General features: G+C 40.6%; 1 protein-coding gene across 1 annotated transcript in view; it reads left to right on the top strand.

The window, feature by feature from the left end:
- NAB1 (NGFI-A binding protein 1) overlaps positions 1 to 21,097 on the top strand; it is a 72,026-nt gene that overhangs the window by 14,006 nt on the left and 36,923 nt on the right. The window contains exons 2-3 of the mRNA XM_089692711.1: positions 17,819 to 17,952; positions 18,782 to 18,833. Of these exons, the coding sequence (XP_089548837.1) occupies positions 17,819 to 17,952; positions 18,782 to 18,833 (186 nt within the window). The remainder of the gene's footprint in view (positions 1 to 17,818; positions 17,953 to 18,781; positions 18,834 to 21,097) is intronic.

Raw genomic sequence — 21,097 nt, 5'->3', positions numbered from 1 at the left:
CTGTCAGAACCTGAACTAAAAGTACTCAGGGAGTGGATCGATGATAATTTGGGAAAAGGCTTTATTAGACACTCAACTTCTCCTGCGGGGGCAGCCCTGTTCTTCGTTAAAAAGAAAGACTCCACCTTGCGTCCATGCATTGACTACCGAGACATGAATAAAATCACTATTAAAAACCGCTATCCATTACCCTTAATCTCGGAAATGTTGGAAAGACTTCGTTCTGCCAAGATCTTTACCAACCTTGATCTACGAGGGGCATATAACCTTGTCCGCATTCGTCAAGGAGATGAATGGAAGACTGCCTTCAGAACCAGGTATGGGCATTTTGAATCCTTGGTGATGCCGTTTGGACTCTGCAATGCCCCTGCAACATTTCAACATTTTATCAACGATGTCTTTCGTGATCTGTTGGACCAATTTGTAATTGCCTATCTGGATGATATCCTTATCTTTTCTGATAATTGGGCAGAGCACCGCAAACATGTTTGCACAGTTTTCGAAAGATTAAGGAAAAATAGACTTTACATTAAATTGGAGAAATGTGAGTTTGAACAAACCCAGATACAGTTCTTAGGCTATATCATTTCTCCGGAGGGAGTGAGCATGGACCCCGAGAAGGTCAAAGCAGTGGTAGATTGGTCAGCACCCAGAAATGTTAAGGAAATTCAACGTTTTGTCGGGTTTGCCAACTTCTACAGAAAATTTATAAGAAACTTCTCTAGAGTGATAGCTCCAATCACACAACTTACAAAGAAAGGGGTACCCTTTGTGTGGACCTCTGAGGCACAAGCTGCGTTTGAAAAGCTGAAGACTCTTTTCACTTCCGCACCAATCTTGGTACATCCCGATCCTGAACTACCCTTTATAGTGGAAGTGGATGCTTCCAATTCTGCCGTGGGAGCGATCCTGCTCAGCGAAGTGATGAAAAGATGCAGCTTCATCCTTGTGCCTATTTTTCCCGTTTGATGTCTCCAGCCGAAAGAAATTATGACATTGGGAATAAAGAGCTACTGGCAATTAAGGAAGCCTTTTCGGAATGGAGGCATCTGCTAGAAGGGGCTAATCACCCTGTAACTGTTCTCAATGACCATAAGAATCTGGAATTTGTTCGCTCGGCCAAGAGAGTGTCTTCTAGACAAGCACGTTGGTCGCTATTCTTTTCCAGATTCAATTTTATCATTTCATATCGACCTGTATCGAGGAATGGCAAGGCCGATGCCTTATCAAGGATGCTGTCTGAGCCTCCCCAGGAGGGTAATTCTGAATGTTCGATCCTAACCCAAAAGAACTTTCTGGGGCCACAAGTACAAAGACATTCTTGAGTCTTCTCAAAGAGGGGTATGAGAACGACCCACTTCTCAGTGATCCTCCTAGAGACATTAACCTTGAGTACAAGAATGGGTTTTGGACTCTAGAGCATCGTCTCTATGTACCTGAGTCGGCTCGGGTGGAAGTCCTCAAATTAATGCATGACTCCAAACTGGCGGGACACTTTGGGATGTCAAAAACAGAGGATCTTCTGGCACGTTCCTTCTGGTGGCCTCTTGTTTGACATGCGCACGTCATAAGACACCCCGAGCTTCTCCTTTTGGGGTTGCTCCAACTACTTCCTGTTCCATCAAGGCATTGGCGGTCAATTTCTATGGACTTTATAGTCGAATTACCTCCTTCAAAAGAAATGACTACGATCTTGGTCGTTGTCGACCGCCTTACTAAAATGGCTCATTTCATACCGGTTAAGGGGGTACCGTCTGCTGAACAAACTGCGGAGTTGATGGTTCGAGATGTTTTTAAATTACATGGAATCCCTGATGATGTGGTATCTAATAGAGGAGTACAATTTACTTCAAAATTTTGGAAAAGCTTTTGTTCAGCTTTAGGGGTAACCGTTAACCTGTCCTCTGCTTTTCATCCACTATCTAATGGTCAGACTGAGAGGACCAATCAAACTTTGGAACAGTACCTTCGGTACTTCATCAGTTATCTTCAGGATGACTGGGTGGACTATCTACCAACGGCAGAGTTTGCCTATAACAATGCTAAACATAGCTCCACTTCCCAAAGCCCCTTTTTTCCTCAATATTGGGTATCATCCAGTTTTTATCCCGGATCTCCCTATCACAACTCAAATTCCTGCTGTTGCCAACAGATTAACTACATTGCAGAAGATTCAGGTGAAGTTGATCGAGACCTTGGGGAAGGCTCAGGAAAATTATAAAAGGTCTGTCGACAGTCATCGCAGATCACTTCTTATCTTTCATGTGGGTGACAAGGTTTGGCTATCTACCAAAAATCTGAAGGTTCATGTTCCAGCTGCAAAGTTGGGCCAAAAGTTTGTGGGACCTTTCCAGATTTCTGCTCAGATCAACCCAGTCACCTTTTGCTTAAAACTTCCTGACAGTATGAAGATTCACCCTGTGTTTCATGTATCACTTTTCAAAAAAATTTCATGAAAATCCTTTCTCTTGCAGATTTCTTCCTTCTCCTCCACCTGTTGAGGTACAGGGTGAAGAAGAATATGTGGTAGAGAAGATTCTTGATTCTAGGATGTTTAGAGGAAAATTGCAGTATCTTGTCCAATGGGAAGGATATGGGCAAGAGGAAAATTCTTGGGAGCCTGAAGTAAACGTTCATGCTCCTAGATTGACAAGAGAATTTCATCAGAGGTTTCCTCACAAGCCTGGTCCTAAGACGTCCAGGGGCATCCTGTGAGGAGGGGAGTACTGTCAGAGCCTGGGATCTAACCTGGTCCTTCTGCAGTGGGAGGCAATGTCTCTTCTCACTGAGCTATCTGGAATGCTGGACAGCTCCGTTGACAATTCTTGGATAATCCTGCCTTGTGCCTTGATTTCTCTTGAACCTTGAACTCCTTGCTCCTCCCATGAACTTCCTTATAAAAGCCATGTCCATGCACTTCCTCCTTGCCAGATTATTGTGCCTTACCAGCCAATATCCCGCTTACTGTTCCTGCTGCTGTCTTCATCTACGTTACCGACCTTTGGCTTGCTACTGACTACGATTCTGCCTCATCCTATCTACTACCATTGGTGACTGACCCTTGGCTTGTGACTGACTCCGCTTCTGTTTGATCCCTGAACTGTTTGATCCGCTTTTGGTTTCCAGCCTACTCATTCCCTGGTGGGGTGATCCTGAGATCTGCGACCTGGCATTCACATGCAGCCAAATCCATCTCCACCATTAGGAGCTCTGGGGAAGACCAGTGGATGCTTAGACCCTGCACCTCAGGTGAGCCTGCGTCATTCCCAGTGTGGGCCGCTGGTGTACCAATCCTGCTGGTTTCAGGTAAGCCTTACAACTGCTGTAGCAACTGGTCTCTGAACCTGACCTTATATCGTGACAGCATGGCTCCTGCAGACTTTCAGTTTAGCGCTAAACACTAAATATGTAATCTAAATCTCGTCAATCGATTAAAAGAAAAATAAGAAAATGCAGTCTCTTTAAAATAATGCAATATGAGAAAGTTAATAACATGTGCTCCGTACATAGGTATAATGTAATAAGGATAATAAGGATAAGCGTGCGTGGAGGGTTACTTCCAGTGGCAGGTGTTCAAATATGAATGAAATGCGCACTCACCAGAAGTGCGTGTAAAAACGCATTTGAGATATAACCTATTTCAATAGGTATGATTCAGGTCATCCACCTCCCAGATCAGGTCAGGCCAGGTCAGGATACTCCCAGTCACATCTGCATGCAGCACTCAGGGATCCTTGATGCGTATCACCTTAGGGGCTCACCCTTAGTGCGGTCTCTGTGAATGCCCCTCACAAAATAGGGACCAATAAAGGAGACCACATAGTGTGATACCGTAGGGAACTTTATTCCAACAAATAGGAAGTGCAAATGACAAAAGAAGGAAACAGAACACTGACCATGTATTAAGGATTTTGGGATGGCCACCTGCAGTGGCTAGACGTCCAGTTGTTGTAGCCCCCTTGATGCGTTTCGTGCGATGCACGTAGTCGTAGGGTCTAGGGCTTACAGCAGAAGACGTCTTGCTCTTTGTATTTATACTGAATAAATGGCAATCGCGCTTGTTGCGCCCGCCATTTTGCCGAATACCGGCCCATGCGCAGTACGTCGGCTCCATTTTTCCGTGGATCGTGAGGGTCATAGCTACTTCCTCAATCCTCGGTGTATGCGCGCGCATCCCCGCGCCATATTGTTGGCGGTATACGGACAAGGAGGGGGAGATGCAGGTATGAACCTGCAGAGCATTCCCCAAAGCAGGATATACCATTAACGCCCATACTACTTATGGTAGTCTTCCCTCAGGGACAATGGGATAATGTGTATATTTGAAGACTACCCTCTATACACATATATATGACCCTTAATTGTGGTCATGTAGATATATGTGTAAAAAAAACGGGGGAAATAGTATAAATGATTAATAATATTTCCCTTTGTGACATCAGATGGTGGATGCCAATTAGACCCCCACTATAAATAGTATAAATATAAAATGAGTCAGATGTATATTAAAAACATTATACAAGCATATATGAAAATAAAATATATATATATATATATATATATATATATATATATAAACACTGTCAGAATACAGATGAGATATAAATAAATTTCAATAATAAAAATTGGTAATTATGATTATAGTATGTTTCCATGGGTAATAGTGTAAATAGACACAAAGTAAACCATATCTATAGAAAAAGATCATGTTATCCATTAATGTATTTGAAATTAATATAATAAATATCAAATTAAAATATGCCAAACCTGTATGAAATATGTTATATATATTAATCGATAGTAGAATAGCTGAATAAAAATATCTGGACAGCTGGATAAGGATAATATATGAATATCGTAAAACACTATCCAGTTAGACCAATAATACCCAATGGTGGTAATAATACGGCTAATGCTTCCAAAGAGACAAGCAGATAAAGGCGAGTGGATATAGTCTAACTATTGTCTATGAAGCAGTTCAAATCGAAGTCAATGTTAAGCCCTTTAGGGTATAGAGAGTCTAGTTCATATATCCATTTAGACTCGAGTTGCGATACTGCTCGCCTTTTATTTGATCCTCTCCAGTGAGTGTTAATGACTCCAATCCCCATAAACCTAAGTGAGGATGGGTCCTTATTGTGATGTATTTTTCAATAATGTGATAAAGAGTGTTCCTTGTAGCCTTTTTTGGTGTTATTGACATGTTCTCTTAGTCCAGGCATGTCCAAAGTCCGGCCCGCGGGCCATTTACGGCCCTCCAACACCCCTCCCTGCTCTGTGTAATGTGGCCCTCCCACGGCCCTCCCTTCTATGGCAGACAGTCTTCTGCTTGAGAGCAGAGGGCAGTGCGCATGCCTGACTGCGGAGCGTTCTCCCTGGTCTGTGTAAATGCGGCTGTCGCACGGCCCTCCCTTCTGTGGCAGACAGTCTTCTGCTTGAGAGCAGTGCGCATGCGTGACTGCGCCGCGCTGGGAGCGACAGAGGGCGGTGACGTCAGGGCCGGGCTTCCAGCGTGAAGTGTGTTTCTCTTCCCCTCCCGGCTGCTGAGCAGAGACTTCAGCTCCAGCTACCTTTTTCACCCTTCACATTAGTGCAGGTACGTTTTTTTAAAATTTATTTTCAATACATTGTGAAAACTCAGCTGTCAGTTGATCTTAATGTTATGAAATGAAAAGTATGTCGTTTGCAATTAACTTGGCATAAAATAACTTACCGTGGAATTAAAGCAGAAACTTTTCTGTGTGAAGTTACTGCATCGGCAGATTATGCATTTTCTGCAAGGATGGAAGCCTGTTAAATCTGAAAATAATGTGATGTTTTTAGGGGGATCCGTAATATTTGGAGCTATTCTGTTTCTCAATGAGGAAGCCTTCCTGAATGTTATTTCAGGTTTATCTGGTAATAGAAGGTTTAGAACTGGATCAGATTTTAAAATTTTCCAGTTATTTTTGATAATATGGGTGATAGCCTTATGTTGGATGGAATAACCAGTGACGAAAGGGCAAAGCTTTTTTGCTCTTGATATAGCATCATTCTTCAACATATCTTCTCTATTATATTTGCCTATGTTATCCATCACTGAATCAAGTGTAGGTGCGTCATAGCCTTTTTCTAAAAACTTATCTTTAATGGTTGATGCCTGTTTTTGGTATGTGGTGATTTCGGTGCAGTTTCTTCTAATCCTAGAAAATTGACCTTACAAATAAGGGGCGTCGCCATGGGGGCGAAATTTGCCCCCAGCCTGGCAAACCTTTTTATGACCAGATGGGAGGAGGATGTCAACTATGCCAGAGATTGGCCAGAACTCCATTAATACAAAAGATATATATAGATGACATCCTCCTCATATGGAAGGGGGAAGAACAAGCGCTTTTAAACTTTTTTACTACTCTCAATTTTAATTCACAGAACATAGAACTCACTTTTAATTACAGTAAGAGTAAGATTAATTTTTTGGACTTAACCCTTATTAATCTAGATGGAAAGATCAACACAGAAACACATTTTAAACAGACAGACAGGGATAGTTTTATTCCAATAGACAGCTGTCACCACCCCGTATGGTTGCGGAATATACCCAAAGGTCAATTTTCTAGGATTAGAAGAAACTGCACCGAAATCAACACATACCAAAAACAGGCATCAACCATTAAAGATAAGTTTTTAGAAAAAGGCTATGACGCACCTACACTTGATTCAGTGATGGATAACATAGGCAAATATAATAGAGAAGATACAGTTGCAAGAAAAAGTATGTGAACCCCTTGGGATTACGTGGAGTTTTGCATGAATTGGGCATAAAATGTGCTCTGAACGTCATCTAAGTCACAACAATAGAAGAACACAGTCTGCTGAACATAATACTACACAAACATTAGATGTTGCCATGGTTTAATTGCACATAACATGTAAACATTCACAGTGCAGGGAGGAAAAAGTATTTGAACCTTTGGACTTAATAACTGGTTAACCCTCCTTTGGCAGCAATAACCTCAACCAAACATTTCCTGTAGTTGCAGATCAGACCTGCACAACGATTTGGAGTAATTTTGGACCACTCCTCTTCACAAAACTGTTTCAGTGTAGTAATATTCTTGGGATGTCTAATGTGAATCGCTCTCTTAAGGTCATGCCACAGCATTTCAATCGGGTTGAGGTCAGGACTCTGACTGGGCCACTCCAGAAGGCATATTCTGTGCTGTTGCCGCCATTGTTTTGTTGAATTACTTGTATGCTTTGGGTCATTGTCCTGTTGCATCACCCATCCTCTGCGGAGCTTCAGTTGGCGGACAGATGGTCGTACGTTTTCCTGCAAAATGTCTTGATAAACTCTGGAATTCATTTTCCCATCAATGACAACAATCCGTCCAGGCCCTGAGGCAGCAAAGCAGCCCCAAACCATGATGCTCCCTCCGCCATATTTTACAGTGGGGATGAGGTTTTGATGTTGGTGTGCTGTGCCTTTTTTTCTCCACACATAGTGTTGTGTGTTCTTCCCAAACAACTCAATCTTGGTTTCATCTGTCCACAGTATATTTTGCCAGTAGTGCTGTGGAACATCCAGGTGCTCTTTTGCAAACTTCAAACGTGCTGCAATATTCTTTTTGGACAGCAATGGCTTCCTCCGTGGTGTCCTCCCATGTACTCCATTCTTGTTTAATGTTTTCCTTATTGTAGGTGTGTCAACAAAAATGTTAGCATGTGCCAGAGATTTCTGTAGGTCTTTAGCTGACACTCTGGGATTCTTCTTTACCTCATGCAGCATTCTGCGCTGTGCTCTTGCAGTCATTTTTACAGGACGACCATGCCCAGGGAGAGTAGCAACAGTGCTAAACTTTCTCCATTTGTAGACAGTCTGTCTTACAATAGACACATGAACATCAAGGCTTTTGGAGATACTTTTGTAACCCTTTCCAGCTTCATGCAAGTCAACAATTCTTGATCGTAGGTCTTCTGAGAGCTCTTTTCTGCGTGGCATGGTTCACATCAGACAATGCTTCTTGAAACCAGTAAACCCAAAACAGGTGTGTGTTTTTTAAGGGCACGACAGCTGTCAGCAACACATCCAATATCATCACACTGATTGGAGTCAAGGTTGGCTCACTCCTGGCTCCAATTGGCTCTGGGAGAAGTCATTAAGCTAGGGCCTCACATACTTTTTCCTCCCTGCACTGTGAATGTTTACATGTTATGTGCAATTAAACCATGGCAACATCTAATGTTTGTGTAGTATTATGTTCAGCAGACTGTGTTCTTCTATTGTTGTGACTTAGATGACGTTTAGAGCACATTTTATGCCCAATTCATGCAAAACTCCACGTAATCCCAAGGGGTTCACATACTTTTTCTTGCAACTGTATGTTGAAGAATGATGCTATATCAAGACCAAAAAAGGTTTGCCCTTTCGTCACTGGTTATTCCATCCAACATAAAGCTATCACCCGTATTATCAAAAATAACTGGAAAATTTTAAAATCTGATCCAGTTCTAACCTTCTATTACCAGATAAACCTGAAATAACATTCAGGAAGGCTTCCTCATTGAGAAACAGAATAGCTCCAAATATTATGGATCCCCCTAAAAACATCACATTATTTTCGGATTTAAAAGGCTTCCATTCTTGCAGAAAATGCATAATCTGCCGATGTAGTAACTTCACACAGAAAAGTTTCTGCTTTAATTCCACGGTAAGAGGGACCTCTTACAACATTGATGACTTTATTACATGCACTAATAAAAATGTCGTCTATCTACTTCAATGCCCCTGTAGGATGCAATATGTGGGACGCACCACTAGGCGGCTAAAGGATCGACTAAGAGAACATGTCAATAACATCAAAAAAGGCTACAAGGAACACTCTTTATCACATCATTATAAAATACATCACAATAAGGACCCATCCTCACTTAGGTTTATGGGGACTGGAGTCATTAACACTCACTGGAAAGGATCAAATAAAAGGCGAGCAGTATCGCAACTCGAGTCTAAATGGATATATGAACTAGACTCTCTATACCCTAAAGGGCTTAACATTGACTTTGATTTGAACTGCTTCATAGACAATAGTTAGACTATATCTACTCGCCTTTATCTGCTTGTCTCTTTGGATGCATTAGCCGGATTGTTACCACCATTGGGTATTATTGGTCTAACTGGATAGTGTTTTACGATATTCATATATTATCCTTATCCAGCTGTCCAGATATTTTTATTCAGCTATTCTACTATCGATTAATATATATAACATATTTCATACATGTTTGGCATAATTTTAATTTGATATTTATTATATTAATTTCAAATACATTAATGGATAACATGATCTTTTTCTATAGATATGGTTTACTTTGTGTCTATTTACACTATTACCCATGGAAACATACTATAATCATAATTACCAATTTTTATTATTGAAATTTATTTATATCTCATCTGTATTCTGACAGTGTTTATTTATTTATTTTTTTTCATATATGCTTGTATAATGTTTTTAATATACATCTGACTCATTTTATATTTATACTATTTATAGTGGGGGTCTAATTGGCATCCACCATCTGATGTCACAAAGGGAAATATTATTAATCATTTATACTATTTCCCCCGTTTTTTTTACACATATATCTACATGACCACAATTAAGGGTCATATATATATGTGTATAGAGGGTAGTCCTCAAATATACATTATCCCATTGTCCCTGAGGGAAGACTACCATAAGTAGTATGGGCGCTAATGGTATATCCTGCTTTGGGGAATGCTCTGCAGGTTCATACCTGCATCTCCCCCTCCTTGTCCGTATACTGCCAACAATATGGCGCGGGGATGCGCGCGCATACACCGAGGATTGAGGAAATAGCTATGACCCTCACGATCCATGGCAAAATGGCGCTGACGTACTGCGCATGCGCCGGTATTCGGCAAAATGGCGGGCACAACAAGCGCGATTGCCATTCATTCAGTATAAATACAAAGAGCAAGACGTCTTCTGCTGTAAGCCCTAGACCCTATGACTACGTGCATCGCACGAAACGTTTCGGGGGCTACAGCAACTGGACGTCTAGCCACCGCAGGTGGCCATCCCGAAATCCCTAATACATGGTCAGTGTCCTGTTTCCTTCTTTTGTCATTTGCACTTCTTATTTGTTGGAATAAAGTTCCCTACGGTATCACACTATGTGGTCTCCTTTATTGGTCCCTATTTTGTGAGGGGCATTCACAGAGACCGCACTAAGGGTGAGCCCCTAAGGTGAAACGCATCAAGGATCCCTGAGTGCTGCATGCAGATGTGACTGGGAGTATCCTGACCTGGCCTGACCTGATCTGGGAGGTGGATGACCTGAATCATACCTATTGAGATAGGTTATATCTCAAATGCGTTTTTACACGCACTTCTGGTGAGTGCGCATTTCATTCATATTTGAACACCTGCCACTGGAAGTAACCCTCCACGCACGCTTATCGGGATCATTCAGGATCCTCACGTGGGCAATACATCTGGGACTATTTTGCACTTTATTCACCGATTGGTGACATCATTTATGCACAAATTTTATCTATTTATTTATCTGCATATTTTATTGGTTTATATAGGTTTATTCCCGCGAACAATCTATTATTGCTGGATACCTATGTACGGAGCACATGTTATTAACTTTCTCATGTAGCATTATTTTAAAGAGACTGCATTTTCTTATTTTTCTTTTAATCGATTGACGAGATTTATGTTACATATTTAGTGTTTAGCGCTGCACCTTTATATTTGAGATTTACATTGGAAGGTTCTGTTTGGTTACCTTTTTTGGTGTCTCAGCGGCTATATTTCCTTTTGGATAGCGCTCGCATGTTCACTCTTTACAGACTTTCAGTTTAAGCTGTGGTAGTCCACAGAGAACTACAAGCCAACATCTGCAAAGGATGTCGGCACTTGTAGTTGATTCATTCAGAGAACTCTAGGGGGCGAAGCCCCGCATGGCCTTGCTCTTTTCAAAAAGTGACAGCTGGTACAGAGAACGTCTCCCTGTACTAGTTTCACACAGAGGGCTCAAAACACCAAGCTGCCACAGCAATGGGAAAATGTTCCACCCTAAAAATGTAAATTAACTTAACCTTTACCCCTTTCGCCACTAGAACCGTTTTTGTGTTTTTTGCACACGTTGAAAAAATTATTTTAGGCCTGAAGATTACAGAAAACCCCAAAAACATAAATAGATATCTATCATGTCAAATATTAAATCTGCGTGCACCCGAGAAATGGCAACAAACTTCAGTACCCTATATTTTCTATAGGCAACAATTTAAAAGCCCTCTACAGGTTATCGGTTTAGCGTTACGGAGGAGATCTGGTGATAGAATATGTTACATGTTTATTTCAATTGATGTTTTCATGTGTAGGCACCCCGACGAGTGTGTTAATGTTTGTAAGTGTGTAAAATGGGGGGGGGGGTATTTTATGTGCATGGGTATAACTTACATTTTTTACAATTGGGGGAAAAAAAAATTTTTCTTTACTTAACTTTTTTTTTCATCACACAGGTCAAAAAGACCCTGCATGTCTCCTCTGTGTTCCACTGAATGTAATGCAGTGCAGATCACACTGCGTTACATTCTTTCAGTGGCCGGGGACACTGGCAACGGGGACCTTTTAAGTGATGTCATACACATCGCTTCCCGGGTCAGGAACAAGATAGGGAGGAAAGCGAACGTGTGTCTGCTCCCCTCCTTCCCCTTTACCCAGTGGCACCCACTATGATGGTCCCGGGCCACAGATGGTGAAAGTAAAGTTCGGTTCTCTCTGCTGTCACTGTGAGAGCCTGTGAGGTTCCATGTACCACACAGACTGCAGTGCCAGCCACCCTGATCACTGCCCCAGTGTAGTTCTAATAAAAAATGAAGTCAGCACCTGTCATTTGTCCCAGTGCTGACAAAAACACCGCCATAAACCATACCAATGTCTTGATCCTTGCCATACCCCATACCAGCGCCATGATCACCGCCATACCAGCACCCTGATTACCGGCATATGCCATATCAATGCCTTGATCTCCACCATACACCATACCAGCGTCCTGATCACCACCACACACCATACCAGCATCCTGGTCACCGCAATACCCCATACCAGCAACTCTGATCACCACCATACCCTATACCAGCGTTCTGATCACTGCAATACCCCATACCAGCTTTCTGATCACCCCATATGTCATACCAGCATCCTGATCACAGCCATACCCCATACCAGCAGCCTGGGTGGACATGAAACAAGAATTGGATAACCTCCCAACCCCTGGAGCTTGACCAGTTAGGGCCACCAATCCCAGCCAAATGCGAGATAGCTGCCCAAGTGCGCTGGGCAAGTTTACACAGGCACAATGGAGATGGCAACAGTTTTACAAAGAATGTTTGTGAGACAACACACATTAGTCCCAATTAGATGGCGTGGCAAATTTAATCCTGCAAATGATATACATAGTATCAACACTTTACAGTACACACACTATCATGCACAATATGCTCTCAATCATAAAAGGCAAAAAGAGTGATAAACCAGTTATATAACAGATAAAAAGAATCGCAAAGAACAATATCAAACTAATTGGAATGCAAAGAAATGGATATTAGCTGTAAAGCCATGAAAAAAAGGGGAGGGAAAAAAAGAAAATGGAAAGCAATGAAGGAAAAGATATTATGTATCACTATGACCACCACATTATATTTCATATCCTCCAGAAGCAAAACCTTCCAAAGAGGGCTAAAGGAAAATTATTAATTTAATCCTGGAAATTTGATCGCACTTAATTTATGGATCCACCTGTGCTCACATTGGAGGATGCTTTTGTTCAAGTGTCCTCCATGGGGGTCTAAGTGGACCCTGTCCAAAATAAAAATTTGATCTTGGAAAAGACTACTCTATGCAGACTCACCACATGGCGACCTAAAGGGAGCTCGACATTTGTTAATGTCATGCTCAAGAGATGGCGATATGCACGTTACCAAAATCATGTTTCGTTTTACCAACAAACAATTACACTTACATATCAGTAAGTATATCACCCCTTTGGTTTTACAATTCGCGTAATGTTTGGGTGTGAATTTTTCCCCGTTAGGGAATGTGATGGAGCTACTGATGTTTAATATATATGCAGTATTTACACCCCCCACAGGTAAAAGTCCCAGGATATTTACAGGGGCACTTGGACCCCCGAAAAACACATTGACTACTTCTCAAATTATACCCCTGACTTAATGGAATAAAGTTGTATCTGATCCTCTTAACAGTGGTGTGGTGCTTCAATTTGAACTCTTTTCTTACAATACCCCATACCATGTCCAGCATTTTAGGGTCTCAACTGATCAATTTTCAGATATACAGTGGGGATCGAAAGTTTGGGCACCCCAGCTAAAAATTTGTATTAATGTGCATAAAGAAGCCAAAGAAAGATAGAAAAATCTCCAAAAGGCATCAAATTACAGATTAGACATTCTTATAATATGTCAACAAAAGTTAGATTTTATTTCCATCATTTACACTTTCAAAATAACAGAAAACAAAAAAATGGCGTCTGCAAAAGTTTGGGCACCCTGCAGAATTTATAGCATGCACTGCCCCCTTTGCAAAGCTGAAACCTGTCAGTGTCATGGATTGTTCTCAATCATCGTCTGGGAAGACCAGGTGATGTCAGTCTCAAAGGTTTTAAATGCCCAGACTCATCTGACCTTGCCCCAACAATCAGCACCATGGGTTCTTCTAAGCAGTTGTCTAGAAAACTGAAACTGAAAATAGTTGACGCTCACAAAGCTGGAGAAGGCTATAAGAAGATAGCAAAGCGTTTTCAGATGTCAATATCCTCTGTTCGGAATGTAATTAAGAAATGGCAGTCATCAGGAACAGTGGAAGTTAAAGCAAGATCTGGAAGACCAAGAAAAATATCAGACAGAACAGCTCGCAGGATTGTGAGAAAAACAATTCAAAACCCACGTTTGACTGCACGATCCCTCCAGAAAGATCTGGCAGACACTGGAGTTGTGGTACACTATTCCACTATAAAGAGATACTTGTACAAATATGGTCTTCATGGAAGAGTCATCAGAAGAAAACCTCTTCTACGTCCTCACCACAAAAATCATCGTTTGAACTTTGCAAATGAACATATAGACAAGTCTGATGCATTTTGGAAATAAGTTCTGTGGACCGATGAGGTTAAAATTGAACTTTTTGGCCGGAATGAGCAAAGGTACGTTTGGAGAAGAAGGGGCACAGAATTTAATGAAAAGGACCTCTGTCCAACTGTTAAGCATGGGGTTGGATCAATCATGCTTTGGGGTTGTGTTGCAGCCAGTGGCACAGGGAACATCTCACGAGTAGAAGGAAAAATGGATTCAATAAAATTTCAAAAAATTTTGGATGGTAACTTGATGCCATCTGTGAAAAAGCTGAAGTTAAAGAGAGGATGGCTTCTACAAATGGATAATGATCCTAAACACACCTCGAAATCCACAGGGGATTACATCAAGAGGCGTAAACTGAAGGTTTTGCCATGGCCTTCACAATCTTCTGACCTCAACATAATTGAAAATCTATGGATAGACCTTAAAAGAGCAGCGCGTGACAGACAGCCCAGAAATCTCAAAGAACTGGAAGACTTTTGTAAGGAAGAATGGGCAAAGATACCTCAAACAAGAATTGAAAGACTCTTGGCTGGCTACAAAAAGTGTTTACAAGCTGTGATACTTGCCAAAGGGCACAGTACAAGATATTAACTCTGCAGGGTGTCCAAACTTTTGCAGACGCCATTTTTTTGTTTTCTGTTATTTTGAAAGTGTAAATGATGGAAATAAAATCTAACTATTGTTGACATATTATAAGAATGTCTAATCTGTAATTTGATGCCTTTTGGAGATTTTTCCATCTTTCCTTGGCTTCTTTATGCACATTAATACAAATTTTTAGCTGGGGTGCCCAAACTTTCGATCCCCACTGTATATTCCATACTTTGTAGACTCTATAACTTTCACTCAGACTAAATAACATACACTGTTTTGGGTTATTTTTATTCCAAAAATGTAGCAGAATACATGTTGGCCTAAAGTTATAAAGAAAGATTATTCATTTGCAAAACTTTATAACAAAAACTAAGCAAAGAAAAATTTCTTTTTTAAAAAATGTCAGTATTCTTTTATTTATATAGCAAAAAATTAAAAGCCAGTGGTGATTAAGTACCACCAAAAGAAAGCTCTGTCTGTCTCAAAAAAATTTACATAGATTTCATATGGCTACAGTGTGACTGAGCAATTGTCACTCAAAGTGTGACAGTACTGAAATCTGAAAAATGGCCTGAACTGGACGGGGGTGAAAGTGTCTGGACTTGAGATGTGTTGCTAATATCAATATTACGTTATTTTTTTTTTTAAATTGTACATTTTCTTAGTTTAAACATTTGAATATGTTTTCTATTTTTATTGTGAATAAAATATGGGTTTATGAGATTTGCATATCATTGCATTCTGTTTTTATGTAGATTTTACACAGAGCCCAAACTTTTTTGGAATTGGGGTTATACATCTGGACAGCTGCAGCTCCTCTCAACCAACCAACAAACACAAATGCTCCTGCACTTGGGGATGGACTCGATGCAGGCTACAACCACATTAAGAATGTCCTGGAACATGCACACCTTGCTGCCCTCAAATGGACCGGGGGAATCCAAATATACTGAATGGGGAAAGAACAAAGAGAGGGCGCACAGGCCTAGTGCATTACCATAAAAAATGTTTAATAAAAAATAAAGTAGGTGTTGTACTTACAAACAACAATATAGTCAAGGCACATCATAAAAGAACAGCTGGATCAACACCGTGCTGAGTAACAGACCGCAATAGGGAGTTTAAACATCCAAAAGGCTGACGCGTTTCGATGACTTGCCTCTTCCTCAGAGCCCTCTCTGAAAAGAGCCTTTTGGATGTCTAAACTCCCTATTGCGGACTGTTACTCAGCGCGGTGTTGACCCAGCTGTTCTTTTATGATGTGCCTTGACTATATTGTCGTTTGTGAGTACAACACCTACTTTATTTTTTATTAAACATTTTTTATGGTAATGCACTAGGCCTGTGCGCCCTCTCTTTGTTCTTTCCCCATGCAGCTCCTCTCACCCTGGGATTGCCCTGTACAGGCTGAGTGGCCACAACTATACATGTTCTACCTGTGAATCCAGGAATCCAGGCACAGGAATACGCTGAATTCTTGTCACAGCTGGGAGTTACATCCTGTGTGAATGAGGCCTTAGACAGTACATGTACATTCTGACTGTCCTCCTACTGACCCTGTATAGAGTAGCATGTTGTAAGAATGGAAGGAGTTACTGAAAGGGATCATTTTTCTCTTTTTTTTTTTTTTTTTTTTGAGACTTCAGGTAGGGTACAAGTGATGAGTCCTATTTCTCTTTGGTCTTCTCCTGGCAGTAGGCAGTGCTCCGGTGCAGAGAATTGCTCTGATTACTTCAGTTCTGCTTTCTGCATCAATACACTGTAAATGAATAATGTTGTGGAGAAGCCCTACAATCACAGCATGCCCTCCGTTTTTCAAATTAAAAGTATAACTAAAACTTTTTTGTTTTTTTTCCAGTTTAGGATAGAGTGGAGAAGGATTAGAACCTTTTTGCCAATTTTTTTTTTTTTGCTGTCTGTACCCATGATCAGGAGATTTGCCCTCTCTATTAGTCTTGTTTAACATTTCCATTAAAAGTAAAAAAAAATGCCAATTTTTGGGTTGTCCCCAGAAAAGTAAATTTTTAGAGATTTCCTCTCACTTCCTGTTTGGCTGTGGGACAGGAAGTGAAGGGAAATATCCAAAATGGAACACAGATTGCGAAAAAAAAAATCTGACTGGGGTTATAACTATCCTTTGCTCTATCCAAATGAAAAAAAAAGTTTTGTTTATAGTTTAACTTTAAATGATACCTGAAACACTGAGCACATCTTATGTGGAAAAGAATGTATTGTGGGGGTAGCTCTGGATTTAAGGTTGCTTTTTTTGTTTGTTTTAAACCTTTGGGGGGAGGGCATGTAAATAATTAGCACAAAGTTGGGCATTAAGGTAAACTGAGTGAACATTTGGACTTTAGTACAGTTACTGTGTTTACTGGATAACATACAGTCATTGCCAAAAATATTGGCACCCCTGCATTTTTGTCAGATAATGCACCACTTCACCCAGAAAATTGTTGCAAAAAGCACCCAGAAATGATTTCAAAGCACTGCAGAGTACTGATCTGGCCAGCAATGAGTCCAGATCTCAATCCCATAGAGTACCTGTGGAGATATTCTCAAAACAACAGTTGGGAAAAGGAACCCTTCCAATCGGAGAGACCTGGAGCAGTTGGAAAAAGAAGAGAGCTCCAAAATTCCAGCAGAGAGGTGTAAGAAACTCATTGATGGTTACAGGAAGCGATTGATTTCTGTAATTTTTTTCCCAAGGGGTTTGCTACCAAATATTAAATTGAAGGTGCCCATTATTTTGTCCAGTCCATATTTGGGGTTTTTCGTGGAATACTGTCCAATTTTTGCTTTTTGTTTCTCCATATTTTTGTGTAATACCAATACAAACAAAAGAAATAAACATGAGAATGCCTAAACATTTGAAATTACAACAATATTCTGGGCAAAGTGGTGCATTATCTGACAGAAATGCAGGCGTGAAAATATTTTTGGCCATGACTGTATGTAGCTCACTAAATGTTTTCCCTTGTTGCCTGAAATTGCTTTTCAAAATGTACTGTAAAAAAGGCTCTACATTGAAACTCTACTTGTGTGTTACAGCTTACAGTGAATGAAGCTGCCGCTCAACTTTGCATGAAGGATCTCGCTTTGCTGACTAGAAGAGATGAACTTTTCACACTGGCAAGACAAATTTCCCGCGAAGTAACATACAAATACACATACAGAACTACAAAGTAAGAATTAAATTGATGTGCAAAAACAATTGCCCCCCACCCTTTAATCCAAATAGTGAGTTTTGTTAGACAGTACTTAAAATATGCAGTATATAGCCAAAAATGCAGGTATTATATTACAAAATCTATAAAACCACAGTTAAGGGAAAGAGTCCAATGAAAGGAAAAAAAAAAGAATTTTGGTTTGAAAGGGCAGCTCTTTCTAAATTCTTAACTGACTTGTATTTTAGGTTGGCTTTTCAGCTTTTTTCTAGATTGTCAATTCCTGATCTGGGTTCTGGAAGCCAGAGGCTTTCTAGAGTCTTGGGTGACATGAAGCCTCAAACTCTAGGCCCACATTTTGTTGACAGCCAGAAACTTGGTTGTGCAGCTGGGCACAAACCTTGTGTTTGATAGCTGACAAGTGTTCGGGGCTCCACCCGGGAGGCAGGAGGCCGCTGCCCAGAAGTCAGGGTATGAGTCAGCTGGGAGTAGCTAGAATTGGTGCATGTGTACACAAGAGGCTGTGTGAGTACTGTCTGAATGATCAGACAGGGCCCTAAAGCATAAGGGCAGAACAGCAGTGCTACAAGGAAAGCTAAGCTAGGAGGCTGAATTACCTGTGAGAGTAACCCTTACATTTTTCTAACTTTTTTTTTTTTTTTTTTTATTAAATAAACATGGAGAAGAAAGCCCTGTAAATAAGATTTTGCTTGTGGTGGGTCCATTTGAAGCTAACTTAACAAACCCCCCACACACACACGCCAAATACATTTTTATATATATATATATATATATATATATATATATATATATATATATTCCATTTTCCATTTTTTTCTATTGCCAGGTCCAAATATGAAGATAGAGACGAGCTGTCGCCTAAGAGGATTAAAACTGAGGTAATGTGTCATTTGTGTAGTCTGCCTTTAGATATTTGATTGTGATTTTTGGGGTTGCATTGATGATTTTGTAGCAGGAAGCATTCCATTTTTATTCATACTGTACTTGCGCTTTTTTTTTATTTCAATCGTAATTATTCAAATGATTAGGTCAAGATGACTAAATATAATGAAGAACAAGAAACCATAAAATGACTTTAAAATCGAATATATTTTAAACATATACTATACACATTAAGACCGCCCACAGTATCTATACTGGGGGCGGGCAGCCCCGCTGCACTGGATTACATGCAGTGGGTATAGAAAAGAATCACTCTCTTTTAAAATAATCCCATTTTGTTGCTTTGCAGCCTGAAATGAAGACTGACACAGTTTTGTTTTATCCAGCTGTATTTATGTTGTAGTGCAACCTATAACATCCAAGTGAAAGATATAACACCAAAATGTCTGAAAAAAAAATGTAAAAACAGAATCACTGAGTTGGAAAAATAATTACCCCCTTGTGTCAGTATTTTGTTGAACCACCTTTTGCTTTAATTACAGCCTTTAGTCTGTTAGGATATGTCTCTACTAAATTCCCACATCGAGACTTTGCAATATTTGCCCACTCTGCAAAGACATTCACTTATTTCTCCTCCAACCACTGTGTGGTCATTTTTCCTGTGTGCTTTGGGTCATTGTCATGTTGGAAGGTAAACCTTCTGCCCATTGATAGCTTTCTGGCAAAGGACTTCAGATTTACCTCAAAAATTTGACAAATGTTACCCCATCCATTTTTCCTTCTATCCTGATAAGTGCTCCAGCCCTTGCTGCATCAAGCCCCCCCCCCCCCCATAACAATATATTACCACCTCCTTCCTTAACTGTAGGAATGGTGTTACTTGGATGGGGAGCTGTATTGGATTTCCAGCAGACATATCGTGTAGTGTTGAGGCTAAATCATTTAATTTTAGTCTCCTCTGACCAGAACACCTTTTTTCCATGTGGCCTCAAAATCTTCAAGGTGTGTTTTTGGCAAAGATCAGTGGTGACTGCATGTGGCCTTTCCTGAGGAGTTGATTTTTTTTTTTTTTTTCTTTCAACCCTCCTATACAAGCCACATGTGTGATGAATTTGTGATGTTGTCACATGCACACAATGACCACTCTTTGTCATAAATTTCTGCAACTGTTTCAGAGTTGCTGTAGGCCTCTTGGTAGCTTTTCCCTGTGCTTCTAGGCATTAATAAAACCTTTGACATTTTTGTATCCATCTCCTGACTTGTGCTTGTCCATAACTTTATCCCGGAGATAATTTGACAGTGCCTTGCCACCTCTAGTTGATTGTTTGCTTCAAGTGGTTGTAAAGGCTGAAGGTTTTTGCTATGCATGAAGGTATAAAACCTTCTGTGTGCAGTATCCCCCCTCCAGCCCCACCTAATACTCAAATAAGCCCTCTCTCGATCCAGTGATGTGCACTGGAGTCTCCGCTATCCCAAGACTCCCGCTTGAGCCAATGAGCCTTGAGAAAAGAGGATGGGGCCGAGCCGCAGCACTGTGTGTGAATGGACACACGGAGCAGCGGGTGCCCCCATAGCAAGCTGCTTGCTGTGGGAACACCTGACAGGAGGGAGGAGCCAGGAGAGTCTGCGGGGGACCTGAGAAGAGGAGGATCCGGGCTGCTCTGTGCAAAACCACTTCACACAACAGGTAAGTATAGACATGCTTGCTATTTAAAAAAAGCCTTTAGAATCACTTTCAGTTGCACTACAGGGACTGAAATGCTCCAGGAAAGTTCTTTTCATGCTGAGTTAATCAGAATGACAACAGCTGATCACAGTTGAAAGTCAAATGTCTTTGTGTGCCATTGAGGTGGTTAGCTACATCTGATTGAGTTTACAAGTCATTTTTTAAGCATGGGGTGACCTTTTTCCAACTCATTATTTCTGTTTTTGAATTTTTAAAACATTTTTCTAACATGTTGGTGTTATACCTATCACTTTATGTTATACGTTGCACTGAGTAAATACAGCTGGATAAAACAAAAACTGTGTTTGTCTTCATTTCAGGCTGCAAAACAACAAAATGTGATTATTTTAAAGGGGGTGATTCTTTTCTATACCCACTGTACATGTACGTGATCCAGCATGTCCAGGTAATGGGTGGGTAGTAATAATAAGATCTTTACAGATTTCTGAAACTTTATTGCTAGCAATATGTGACAACTAATATTTGTCATTGCAGTAGACCCTTTATGTTCTGTGCCAAGACTGTCAATCTAGG

Source organism: Staurois parvus, unplaced genomic scaffold (assembly GCF_062004578.1).
Source record: "Staurois parvus isolate SC_StPar_1 unplaced genomic scaffold, SC_StPar_1.0 ptg000601l, whole genome shotgun sequence".
NCBI lineage: Eukaryota > Metazoa > Chordata > Amphibia > Anura > Ranidae > Staurois > Staurois parvus.
The sequence above is the reverse complement of the archived record's forward strand: the minus strand, read 5'-3'. Positions and strand labels throughout refer to the sequence as shown.